Source organism: Sarcophilus harrisii, chromosome 4, assembly GCF_902635505.1.
Source record: "Sarcophilus harrisii chromosome 4, mSarHar1.11, whole genome shotgun sequence".
In the NCBI taxonomy this organism is placed as follows: Eukaryota; Metazoa; Chordata; class Mammalia; order Dasyuromorphia; family Dasyuridae; genus Sarcophilus; species Sarcophilus harrisii.
The window spans coordinates 295,504,369-295,517,982 of record NC_045429.1 but is presented as its reverse complement, the minus strand read 5'-3'; the positions used below and the strand labels follow the sequence as shown (position 1 = coordinate 295,517,982).

The following is a 13,614-nucleotide window of genomic DNA, read 5'->3' as shown; positions in this document are numbered from 1 at the left end:
TCCTGCTGCTAGTCCTTTGCCTCTGTCAGCTTCTGCCTCTAGCTTCCTCCAAATGTTTCCAAATCCAAAGGTTTGTGCTTCAGCCTCCAGCCAGCACAAAGGTGGAAGATGGAATGAATCTGTCTCAGTCTCTGAGAGCTTCTAGTTCACTTGTCCTTTCTGGCCTTGATAGCTCTTTCTTATATGAGTATGCACCAATCATTATATTACTAGGAAACCATTATTTGTTGTAGGATTAAATCAATGCTAAACTAGATTTAACCACTGTCTCCTCAATTCCACTTACTTAGCACCTTGTAAGAATCCTAACATTTGGAGAAAGCAACAATAAATGTTAAAAAGGAGTAAAAAATTAAGGCTACAGAGCAACAGTAAAGGCTAGAAAGTTGAGATAAGGGTCTTGAATGTCAAGCTAAGGAATTTGGATTATTTTCATGAATAAAGCTTCTAATAAAGATTAATCTTGTGCAGATCCGCTGGGATGAGACAGGCAATGAGAATACAGGGATGCTACAAAAGCCTGGCAAAGAAAAATGAGGGCGGTAGCAGTGGGAGGAGAAAGAACAAATTAAAAAGACATTTCTGAGGAGAATTATTGCCATGGATCCATAACATGTTGTAGTATTCTTATAATGGGACATTTAAAAACAGGAATGCTTAAAAAATTCAGTTGCTATTTGAAATTATCTTCTCTTTCCTTTCAGATTAAAATGTCCCTCTCTTGGTTTTTGATACTCTCCCTACCCAAATGATCTGTCATTTCTTTTCTCATATAATCCTCAGAACACATTCACTCTTTCCCACTGGTAAAAGAATGCCGAATGATAGTGATAGGCTCTGCACACAAATACAACAAACAAAAACTGCCTAAATACAGTGCCTTATCAATAACCAGGAAATACTATTTTATTTGTTAATTTGACCAGAACTGTGATTTCATCAGTTAAGAGAGTTCCAGTGAAAACAGATCAACATTTTTGTAAATAATATATTGTCTCAGGGAGTTGCCTGGTGGTGGGGGTGTGTACTAAGGGGTTAAATAACGTGTCCAAGGACAGACAGAATGTCAAAGGAAAATCCAAAGCTTTCTAATTTTAAGGCCAACCATTTTAAAAATGTACACCTAGATATTACTAAGGTGAAATAAAGGCAGTAATTACATAAACTTATGGAAATGTGCAAGTATCCATTAAATAAGAAAACAAGTGAATTGTGATATTATAAAATTCATTTTAAACACCATTATGAAACATTTAGGAACTAATTTAGTGTTAATGGTGTTTGATCTGTAGCATATCAGTCATGCCCTATAATGCCTTAAATATTTCTACACTGGAAAAGTTTTTCACTCTATTCTGCAGAATACTTCTTTCTTTTGAAAACTTTTGATTCCTTTATTAAGAATACTATATTAATACATAATAGAATAGTTGTAAGAGAAGGCTATTTGGTCTTTATAAAATACATTTAATAATAATCAAGAGATTTCAAACAGAGGGTGTAAATACTATAGATTTACACACTTACTGACAACAGAGGATCCTAATAATTTTATCATTTACAGTAAGAGTAGGAATGCACATGTGGAAGTAGAATGTGATCCCATGTAAAGGATTTTGAAACAATTTTTCAAGAAAAAGGCTAGGATTATATTTATTGAAAACATGTAAATCCTCTAAGTAGAATATAAGTACTTTGAAAGTAGGAAGTCTTGCTTTTGTATTTATATTGAAATCCCCATAAAGTGGATGCTTATTGTTTGTTGACTGACTCACAAACCGTAACTAATATTGCTAAACAAGGTTTGATGTTTTTTTTTTTTAACTTTTTTTTTTCTTTATTTCTTATATTAATGAAGCTTCTGTCTGGAGAGGCTTTTATGTTGTACAAATAAGAAATCTATGAGTAACAACATGATTGGTGATTACAAGAAGGAATTTTCTCCAGTGTTTTTTTTGTTGTTGTTGTTTTGTTTGTATTCATAACAAAGACCTGAGTTCTAATTAAAGTTTTCCCATACTCATGATGTTTAAAGGATTTTTTTCTCCATTGTGGCTTCTCTGATGTTTAATAAGATTTGTGCTTTGACTGAAGGCTTTCCCACATAATTCACATTCATAAGGTTTCTCTCCTGTATGGATTCTCTGATGTAGAACAAGGGCAGATTTCTGTCTGAAAGCTTTTCCACACTTATCACATTCATAAGGTTTCTCTCCTGTATGGATTCTCTGATGTAAAATACGGTTTGAGCTTCGACTGAAACTTTTACTACACTGATTACATGGATAGGGTTTCTCCCCAGTGTGGATTCTTTGATGCTGGATAAGACTGGAACTTTGACTAAATGATTTCCCACACTCAACACACTCATAAGGCTTCTCCCCTGTGTGGATTCTCCGATGAAGAATAAGGTGTGAGCTATAACTGAAGACTTTTCCACACTCCTCACATTCATAGGGTTTCTCTCCAGTATGAATTCTCTGATGATTAAGAAGATGTGAACTCTGACTAAAAGCTTTCTCACATCCATCATATCCACAGGGTTTTTCTGTAGAATAAGAGCTTTGATTCCTAATGAAGTCCGAGTTCCAAGTAAAATTTTTTCCCCATTCATGATCTTTATGTTGTCTTTGACCCAGCAGATTTTCCTTCTTTTTTCTTAATCTACCCTTAAAGTGTTTTTCATACTCTGAAACCTGTGGAATATTCCCATTAAAATTTCCAGAGATATCTTCATGCAGTTCTTTTTCTATAAAAATTTCTTGCTTTGGAGTTAAGTGTTCCTCAGTCTGATTATGAACACCTAAAATAAACAAATCAATAAAATGTCATAGATTCTCAGAAAGACAAAAAAAGATTGAAACGAAATACCAAGAATGCTAAAAATGTCTATGTGTATGAATGAAAACAAACTAGTAATATAGGAAAGGATAATGAGTCACCTTACAGAGGTTTGAGGAATAACTCTCAAAAGCAACTAAAGCAATGAAGAAAAGCTAACAATATGGACTGATTAGCACTGGAAAGAGCAGACTATGGAATGAAACTATGATCCTTAAATACGTAAATAATTTTTATGAAAGAGATGATAACTTAGTCATTTTAAATATCTATTGAGATAAAAAAGGAAAAAGTTCTAGATGAAAGCAGATTTTGGTTAATTATAGAAAATTAAGGGAATTATGGGAAAGAACATTTTTTAAAACGCGTAGATAATAAAATAGAACAATAAGGTTGTGTGGTTTGACCTTTTGATCTCCAATAAGAAAGTAACCATCTGTTCTAGATAGTTTCAGATAGTTTAGATTATTTACCTACAAAAAGGTAAGTAACTAAACTGTTATATAGAGATCTATATTTGAAAGTCTTTTAAAAAAGTCAATTAATCATAAATAGACTTTTCTGGGAAAAGGTAAGACAATAAAACATTTTGAAATGAGGGTGATAAAATTACAAAAAATGTGAATAAAATTTTAAAAATTGTAATTGTGAGTCTACTTTTTTTATCACTATTTAAAGCTCAAAATATTCTCATTTTATTTTATTTTATTTCATCAGGCAATTAACAAGTATTTATTCAGTACCTACTAAGTACCACATGCTGTACTGGATCCTGGGAATACAACACAAAGTAAAATAAAGAGAAACAGTCTCTCCCCAGCAGAATTTATAGTCTATTGGGGAATATGGCAAATGTACATATAAATAAATATTAGCAAAATAATGTAAACTATATACACCTTTTTTTTTTTTTTTTTGGGGGGGAGAAGTAGATACCTAGCAGTCAGAAGGATTAGAAATAACCACAAAGAAGATTCCATTTGATCAATGTGAGCAATTTGTTAAGAGGTTTTTTATTTAGCTTGCTTCTATGGTAGGTTTATGCTCTACTTCAAGAATAAACTATCTACTTTCTTCTTCTTTGTAGTGACATCCTGAAGATAGACAAAATATTTCTGGAGCTGGAGGGATGAAAAGTTGTTCACAGCTGGGATTGTTTACTAGGTTTATTGAGACATAGCTTCATTTCTTATATCTTACTTTTTCATCTGAATTCTCTGTTTTAAAATGAAAAGAGTGATAAATTCACCTTTTGGTCCCTCTAAGGTTTTCAATTTCTTGCCTAAACAAATTTTTTTTTAACCAAAAAAATGTTTTTGTAATTTTTTAGTTCTTCCTGGAAATGTTATTTGTCCTCATAAGATTCACCTGAATTGCATACTGGTCATCAGTATCAACCAGATAATTCCTGGTACTTAAAATATTCACATTTTTAAAAGTAAATCAGGAGATTAAATCAAATCTATTGGAATCATTTGAATTCTATGATCCTGTAGTAATAAGGACATAAGAAATAAGTAAAGCAACGAATGGAAGCAAACAAGGGAATCATGGAAAGAATGGGAGGCAAAGGAGGCCTGGAAATGGGTGAAAACCTAATTGAATGAAAAGTTAAGAAAGGGAATGCTGGGGAGGAGGAATGGAGATGATAGTAAGCAGTGGTCAGAATAGGAGGAATAAGATACCCTTGGCCTAAGGAAGTGTAATAGATAGGTATATGCAATCATTTTTCTATCTTTAAAACACATGCCTACATACAAACTGCAGGGGGAAAACCACTTTAGAAGGAATAAATCGGGATGGCTATATTCTCTTCTCTCAACTCTATTTAGAATAAGGTAAAGGTTAATAAATGGATTCTAAAAAGATTCTGGGTTAATGGAGGAAGAGAAATGAAAAATTAAAGTTTACAAGCATATATGCAATAAAAATAACTTTTATGAACTATGAGAATGAAGTAAAATTCAAGTTCAAATTTATGAGTGATAGAAAACACTTTAAAAGCACCAGAAAAATCTTGTTAAATGCTAGGAGCATAACAAATCTAGATAAAATATGTTCCCTTACCATAGAGCTAAAGGTTTATGGGGGAAGAGGGGGATAAAACACACAAAAAAATAAATATTTGCTAACAAAAGGTATGTGTGCTAGTTCTTTTTAGCCATTCTCTACTTCGGGTAGAGAAGGTAAAGAAGGTAAAATTTGTAAGTAGTCAAGTCAGCAAGTACTTATTAAGTACCTTCTATATGCCAAGTACTATATTAAGTATTGGGGACACAAAGAAGGGCAAAAACAGCTTCTGCCTTCAAGGAGTCCATCATCCAATAGGACTGAGAAAATCAAATGTTGATTTAGTGTTTTATGTTTGATTCCATTTTATAATTGATTCTATTCTGACACTATATCTAAGCCATGTTTCTTTGTCTCTGAGTTAAATTCACGAACTTAGAAGTTCAGCTTTCATCTCTAAGCTAAGCTGTCTCATAAAATTACCTTAATTCAAAGAAATATATTATCTATTCACATCTAACTGCCTAAGCACAATTATGGGAGATCTGTTATTAATGATTTTTACATATCCATGCATTATAAAAAGGGATCTGTTACCTTGCTAAACAAGTGTTGCAAAATGCAGGGGTGCACTAGGAAATATATTCTCTTCAATGCTGGCTGTCCTTCAGTAAAGTCTGGTTTGTTGTTGCTATGACACTAACATGCAGATGATTACCACTATAGCAACAAAATGGAAGGAGGGATGGCTGATAGTCTTGCATTCCCAAATTCCATCCAGTCATACTGCTTTCCATCATCTATGATAGTTCAGAATTTGTAACAATCATGTTGTTTTCCATTGGTGATATTTCATGTTATTTATTCTCTTGTACTTCCCAAAATTATAAAAGACTGGGTTCATTAACTGTCCTGGCTTACTGAGGAGCTGAAAGAACATTTAATTGGTTACTGCTAGCCTTAATAAATAAATTGATTGGGCAGCTAGGTGGCCCAGTGGATAGAGCACCAGCCCTAAAGTCAGGAGCATGTGAGTTCAAATTTGGCCTCAGACACTTAACACTTCCTAGCTGTGTGACCCTGACCCCAATTGCCTCAGAAAAAAAAATAGATTATGCTCAGAACTTTATGTCTCAATTTAACTTCAATCACAACAGGGAGATAACATGTATATAAGTATATGCCAAAAAAAAAAGAAAGAAAAAAGATACCTTCAGGATACGTTTAAGATTATCTTAAAGAGAAGGCCCTAGCATTAAGGGTGACAGTAAAAATTTCTTGCATAAGGTGAGACTTGATAGAAGCCAAGAAGTCACAGACAAGAAGAGAGAGGATTTCAGGTATGTTGAACAGCTGGTGAAAATTCTAGCTAACTGAAAATATAGAAAACTAGGTAGAATACCAGAAGCTTGGCTCCAATGAAGAAGTTTACTTAATGGCTGAAAGTAAACCTAGGATTATAGAGTAGATGAATAAATTCTGTCATAAGATCTCAGGCAGGTGAACCTTCGAGTAATGTGATGGTATTTTAGTTTATGGAGGGGCAAAAAATATTGGGAGAGAGCTAAGAAATAGTAGATATGGCCAGAGCAATGGTGTGGGGTTGAGGCCTTGAGTCAGTTAATAAATCAAAAAACATTAATGAAGCATTTCTATGTCAAACATTAGGTTAAGAGCTGGAGATAAAAAGAAAGGCAAAAATAGCCTGGGCTCTCATGTACAAGTAAGATTTATACAGGATAAATTGGAAATAATCTCATATGGAAAGCAGTAAGATTAAGAAGGACTGGGAAAGGCTTCTTGCAGAGCATGGAACTGAGATATGATGGAAGTCAACAGGCAAATATTTAGATGAAGAAAAGTCCAGGCTTTAAGCTGGATAAACTAGTTTAAAATTTTAAGTACCAAGTAGTCTATTCTTTTATATCCTCTTTAGAGTACCTGAAATCTTTAAACTACAATACTTTGATGAATCAATAACCTAATATCTACCAGTGTATTTCTTGATATATCTGTATGCTACTTTATTCATTTATAAATAAATCTAAAACACATTTTTGTGTTTTAAGAATATGGCCAAAGGAAATAAGGAAAATTGAATAGGTTCTACAGTTAAGCACCAAGTAATGGTAGAGCAGAAGGCAAGAAGAAAAAGTCATTTAGAATTAAATTCTCTATCTACAATATATTGTTTATGCAAGAAGGATTTGGTACCTCTGGTATGAAGACTTTCTGAACTCTTTTCAAGACTGCCTCTCTACCTCTGATATTTATCCGGCACTGAGTTCTCACTTGTGACTGTAAGAAATCATACTTACACAGCAGTCACACTCTAATAAACCATCTTAGCAGACTAAGTTGAGGGTAACCAGGGCCTCAAACCTGTTGGTGAGTTAGGGAGATGTCCATCCCAAGAAGACTTCCCCTGGAGGAATGGGTAGATGAAAGCAATTTGTTCCAACAGTGAGGCAGACTTGCACAAAGTTGTCAGCCTCACTCTCTCTTCCAGAGTCATCAAAGAGCTTTGGACTAATATAGTAAAGCACAATAGTGGTCTAATTAAGATTACCTTTTTCCCATCTGCAGAAGGGATGAACTGTGAACTAAGGGCATTTTTCCTATTTTGAAAGAATTATGGCCTTGATCACTAGGGAAAGGTCCCTTCTAATTAGTCAGGAGAGTACCAGAGAAGTGTGGTCAAAGAAGGAATTGGGTAGTTTTAGTGGAAGATTGATTGTTTTAGAAGGGAGGTAACTGGTTTAGACATCTCTCTCAAAAATAGAATTATTTGGATTTAGATTAATGTTAAATTAATAATGACTATATCAGCAGACCTGTGTCTAAAAAGCAAGATATGGTATTAATATTTTATCTTCAACAAATGTAAATTCCTTAGTATTTGCATGTTGAATTGGAAAAAGGTTTTGGGCATGCGTGTGTGTGTGTGTGTGTGTACATAAAACTAGCAAAAATCTGAGTAGGAGAAAGGATGAAAAAATAAAGCACAAGTAATATTTTCCTGTAAGGTACCAACCATCTTTTACTATTTTCTTCTATATCTATATGTGCATGATATTGTTCAATAAATGTTTGTTGAATCAAGGAGGAAACAAATCAAAGAAAAATCTGTTGTATAGAGAGAGATCAGTCAAATGAGTGGATTGAGAGAGCTTGTTTTATGAAATCTACTGACACTTGAATTACTTTATCAGAATGAATTAAGGAGTACCAGGAGAACAGCTGATATTATAACAACAATACTGCAAAAATGAACAACTCTGAAAGACTTAGGGACTCTGATCAAAGCAATGACCAACCAAGAATTCCAAATACTGATAATAAAGAATGCTACCCATCTCCTGACTTGAAGATGAAAGACTAAAAGTTTTGAATGTGACTAATATAAAATTTTGTTTTGATTGATTTTGCATATTTGTTATGATGGTTTTCTGTACAGGACTGAAACTGTGAATAGGTGCACTGGAATCAAACAACCGAGCACTTAAGGCTATTACCTATTGGACAATACTCTATTAGCATATGCATGGAAAATAGCCCTTCTCACTATTCTGTGCTAGCTCGATCTTTTTTGGTGTATGCAGATAATTGTAGGAGGGATTAGGGGGTGGAGTAAGACAAGCCAGAGTCACTTTGGAGGAGAAAGAAGGGAGGTCAGTAGGTGGAGAGTGCTTGTGGTAGTTTTGTCCATCTCCTTTACTTCTCCCCCTAAAGACAAAGGACTTTTGCTGATCCTGATTCTGACTGATTTTGAGGTCAACAGTGAGCTAACCCGGACTTCACAATTTTCTTTCTTTCTTTCTTTCTTTCTTTCTTTCTTTCTTTCTTTTTTTTTTTTTTGGAGGGAAGATGGTAGGAAGAAGAGAAAATAGATTTCTGTTAATTGAAAAAAATACTTAATTTGAAAATGAAAGATTATTTTAGCATGTAAATTTCAGATTCAAAATTTCAAAGTCAAAGAAAATATGAGGAAAAATTGTAGTGGAAGAAATAACATAATAAAACATAATTCATGACAATTTGAATAGAGAGAAATGATTTTTTAAAAATCACAAAAATGAAACTTTATGTTGAAAAAATATAATACATGATGAAATCTCCTATAGGGAAAACTCAGGAGACATTTCTTCAGGGGAAACAGGGAAAATTTGTATAGTTCTATAATTTCACCTTTCTTCCTGATAAAATCCCACTTTTTACCTTTTTCTGGTTGGAAGTGAGATTCTGGAGACTCATACTTGAGGTAGGCCTGTGAAGCCTGGAGCTGAACACAAGGCAACTTCTGTGAGGTTCCTAGAAGTGTTGACTCCTCCAAAATTTCCTCTTTTCTGTGAGCAGAGGCTCTAACCTAGAGAGAATTGGGTATAGGTTGGTAAGTATCATAAGATTTTTAAAATTTCTATTTATTAATATTTATTATTTTGGGATTCAGGATTGCCTCAATTTAGGAGGTTATTTGTTGGCCAAAGTCTGTTTCATGGGAGATGAATATAATAAAGACTCTTGGATATTTCTGAGATAAGAAGCCAAAAGCTAGGAAAAAAAGAATTTATTACACTTGTAATTTTAGTCAATGATCCTCAAAGTTACTTAACTTGTCTTATTGGAGGAAGGATCTCAACTAGCTCTGACATATAAATCTTTCCCTCTCAATTAGCCTATTATAAATTCTCTAAATGTAGCTTTGTAGTATGAACTTCACTTCAAGTTTTAATATATAGCTGGTCTTAATTTATCTATAGACACTAAGTCTTAACTTTTATGAACTTCAAGGAATTATGACCAGAAATTATTCTGTCTCTCTGATGTAGTTGAAAACTATTATGAGAAATAATTCATTTGGACCCCCTACTCTATTCCAATTAGTATCAATCAATTTCATCTAATTCCTTGGGGGTAGTGATTATAAATTCTGTATAATAGGGCCCAGAATCTGAGTTGCAGATTGTAAGATCATTTGCTTAATTGCAGAAAGTTAAATAGTGGCCCTCCACCCTTATCTTTTCTTGTCATGGTGACTCAATTACATAGAAAATCCTCTCTTGTCCAACAATTTTAATTCCCCACACTATATGTCTTGTTAGAACTCTAATAAAGGTTCTGAATTATTTTTCTAAGCTCTGGACCTGAATATAACAATACCCTAGATTTTAATCATCTGAGTCTCCCTGTGGTGAATATCATTTGGCAGCAGTTACCTATCATAAAAACTCAGTAAGAATATTTTCCCCATATCACAAGGAAGGAAATCACTACAGGGAATGGAAATACAATCTCTAAGAACAAATATTCAAACCCTCACCCCCTCCAGGCCATAGGGAAGAATAAAGATTTGTTTCATTGAATTTCTGATGACAATTAAAAATAGAAGATATAAAGGAAGTTAATGGAAAATACATAGTTCAAAGAAAATTAATGTTTGATAACATTCTATCATTCTGCTCCGAGTCCCTCATTCTTCTTACAAAGACATAGCCATACTCTCTCACAACAGCTTATCCATTCCCTTTCTTTTCCTACCTGCTGATCTGGCTCATCAAGCTCTTGCTCTAAATCCTCCAACATAGTCACTGCCTGTTCCCCACTCTTTGGATGGTGCTCCTGCAACCAGACTTGTAGTTCTTTAGGCAGGATAGTCAGAAACTGTTCCAGTACCAGTAGCTCTAAGATCTGCACTTTAGTATGAATATCCGGTCTCAACCACTTCTGACAAAGGTCTCTGAGTTGGTTCAGAGCTTCACGTGGTCCAGGAGTTTCCTCATAGCAGAAATGCCTAAAACGTTTGCGAAAAATCTCCCCATCAAAGGGTGTGTTCCACTGTAAGTCTGGTTCCTTTCCCCAGGCACAAATCTCCCCCAGCTCCATTTTCAGAGGTCTCTCTTGTTCCTGTGGAGGTCTAGGGATCAGTAATGCAACTTCCGTGGATTCTGTAGACATCACTCAGACTCAGAGGGTACCACTTACTCCAGATAAAACATGATTCAGGAATCAAATTCCAGCTCTTGATTTTTTCTTTCAGGAACTTAAAAGAGAAGAAATTATTGTTGGTATAAAACAGTCTTTTTGGAGTTGACTTTAATTTTAACCTTATTTGTTTGCAAAAGCAGCAGCCCTACTTTTCTACGATATAATCTTATCTTTCTTAAAGTCAATTAAAATTTTACTTATTTACTTATTTAATAAGTTTTTGAGATTTTCACAATAACTCTACAAATAACAATTCAGTGATCATTAGATCTACAGAGGACCTTAAAAGATACTCTAAATCTCCTAATTTTGCAAATAAGGAAATTAAATGTCACAAAGCCATGAGGTAAAATCATAAAATAAATCTTAAAACATACACATATATACAAAACAAGGAGTTAGGAAGCAATGAAATATTCTTCAAGAAGCTCAAAGGAAGGGGAGAAGGTAGAGGCTTACCAGAGCAATTCTCTGAACCCAACATTTGACCTGTACAAAAAAACAGCATTGAACACTTAATGCAATAAGAAGTCAGGCTACTCAAATAGGGATAAAGAAATATTGTGAAATTACTGTTAGAGAAATGACAAATAATAGTAGTACTTCTAAAGCTTACAAAGTTCAGTCACCTACTCACTTTAAAATACTTAAATACAAGAATAATGAACACTGTGACATAGTGGAAAGAATACTGAATTAGATCCAGGTTCCAGTCCTGATTCTACCACTAATTTACCTAGAGATCATAGGCAAATTATTTCCCTTCTCTTAACTTTTGATGATAAAAGACCCTTTCATACCTAACATTCTACGGTTTTATAATGTTAACTTAAAAAGAAGAATCGATAGATAGCTGTGAGATGGAAAGGTGGTATTTAATCCCAATAAAATGTACAAATAAGAGCAAGAAACAAAACCAAAAAAGGCCAGGACTAATTAATCATCCAATTTGTGCTGATCTCCATTTGACCCTTAACTATGTGTTTGCCAAAGGCTCCATTTTCTTCTCAAAGAGGGAACTCTTTGGTACTCAAAGTTGCTCCCAGGGTTTTAATTATTTCTATGCAAGTAACTCTCAAATCTATGTATCCAATCTGTGAACTCCCCAAAACTTCACTCACTGGTGGCTACTTGGCTATTCCAAATTCAATGTCCAAAGAGACATCTCAAAACATAATATATCTAAAATAGAATTTATTTCCTCCTCCCACTCCAATCATTCCCTCTTTCAAACTTCCCTGATTTTGGAATGGTATTGCCATTCTTTCCATATTCCAGATTCATAACCTCAACATTATCTTTGACTTCTTCAAAGTTACTGCACATTCTTACTGCTTCCACATCCACAGTACCTCTTACATTCAACCCTTTTTCACTGCTCACAGTGCTACCTTTGGCTCAGGACCCTTTGTTATTTCCCATCTAGATGATTGCAACAGCTTTCTAACTGGTATCCCTGGCTCAAATCTCTCTCTGATCCAGTTCATCCTACTTAGTGTTGTCAATGATTTTCCTTAAGCACAGATCTAACTATGTCACTAGTTCATAGTGACATTCATCCAGTAAACTCTAGAGTTTTTCCAAACTTCCTCTAGAATTAAATATGAACTTATTTAGTTTTCACCACCCTTTATAATCCAACTCCAACCTATCTTTTCAAACTCATTGTACAGCAATTACTTCTTGCCCAAACTCACAATTCAGTCAAATTGGCCTTATTCTTGTACTTAAAACATCTTTGGTGCTCCAAGTCCAAAATGCACTTTCTTCTCACTTCTGCTTTGAAGAATCCCTTCTTCTTTGAAGATGCAGTGAAAACATCACATTTTTACATGAAGTGTTTCCTTATTTCCTACAATTGCTAATGCCTTTACGCTTAAACTAACTTGCATTGAACTACCTTGATTTGTCTTTATTTTCCTTATATTCTTTCTGCATATGTTTGTTCTTTCTCTACTATTAGAGGTTCTTTGAGAACAAGGATTGTTTCATTCTTTGTATTTGTATACCCCAAGTCTGACACATTCCCTACCACAAAGTAGGTGCTTGATAAATATATAGTTAATTGATTCATTTATACAGAAAGTCTTAGCCATAGTGAAACACTGGTGAAACAACCAGGAAAGATTGAGCTAGAATAGTAGTACTTGGGTGCAACCCGTTTTCTGTCATCCTTATTACCTGATATCTTCCAACCCTGTAGGTAAAGTCTGTCTGACATACCCCACGAAAGTACGAAATTCCAGTAAACATATTGGAAGGCAGTACTTGGAGCTAAAAGGGAGTTTGAAGATCATTTAGTCCAGAGGTCCTTAACCTGGGGCTCTAGAATAGATTTCAGGGGATTTATAAACTTGGAGAGGAAATAGTTACATCTTTATTTTCATTATCTTCCAACCTAAACTGATCATTTCCTTCAATTTTGAAGTTAACAAGACCCAGAAGCACTAGACTTCACCCGACTGCCAAAATAATCCATGGTACTATAAAAAAGCTAAGAACCCCAGATCATTTTAATCGTAAGGCGCGCGGAGTCCCAAGAAGCACCTGGTCTTTCCCACAGCTTTAGCTAGTGGGAATAGAGAATAATAGTGAATGAATTAAAATTCAAGTCCAGGGCCTCTAACAACAAAACCAAGACATGAGAGGCTTGTGCTTGATGAAAACAAAAGGGAAAATATCTTGGAGAAGGCTTTTTATGTTTTGCTCCTCCCTTTCCCAGCATCGGGAGACAGTTTTTTATCAGCTGCTAGGGTCAGGAAAGAGGGCGCAACGGTG

At 34.4% G+C, this 13,614-nt stretch overlaps 1 protein-coding gene across 1 annotated transcript; it reads right to left on the bottom strand.

Moving 5' to 3' along the window:
* Nucleotides 1–277: 277 nt before the first annotated feature.
* On the bottom strand, nucleotides 278–11,014 carry LOC100921621 (zinc finger protein 397-like). The gene is made up of 3 exons (XM_023504059.2): nucleotides 10,390–11,014; nucleotides 9,070–9,217; nucleotides 278–2,803 (listed from the first exon to the last, which is right to left on the bottom strand). Exons 1-3 carry the CDS (start codon nucleotides 10,804–10,806, stop codon nucleotides 2,004–2,006), a joined length of 1,365 nt encoding a protein of 454 aa, XP_023359827.1. The 5' UTR covers nucleotides 10,807–11,014; the 3' UTR covers nucleotides 278–2,003.
* Nucleotides 11,015–13,614: the final 2,600 nt, after the last annotated feature.

Coding starts and splice junctions, on each gene's coding strand:
- LOC100921621 (XM_023504059.2), bottom strand. CDS start 10,806: ATGTCTACAGAATCCACGGAAGTTGCATTACTGATCCCTAGACCTCCA. Junction 9,218..10,389: donor TTGATGAGCCAGATCAGCAG/GTAGGAAAAGAA, acceptor AATTCTCTCTAG/GTTAGAGCCTCTGCTCACAG. Junction 2,804..9,069: donor TCACTTCCAACCAGAAAAAG/GTAAAAAGTGGG, acceptor TGTTTATTTTAG/GTGTTCATAATCAGACTGAG.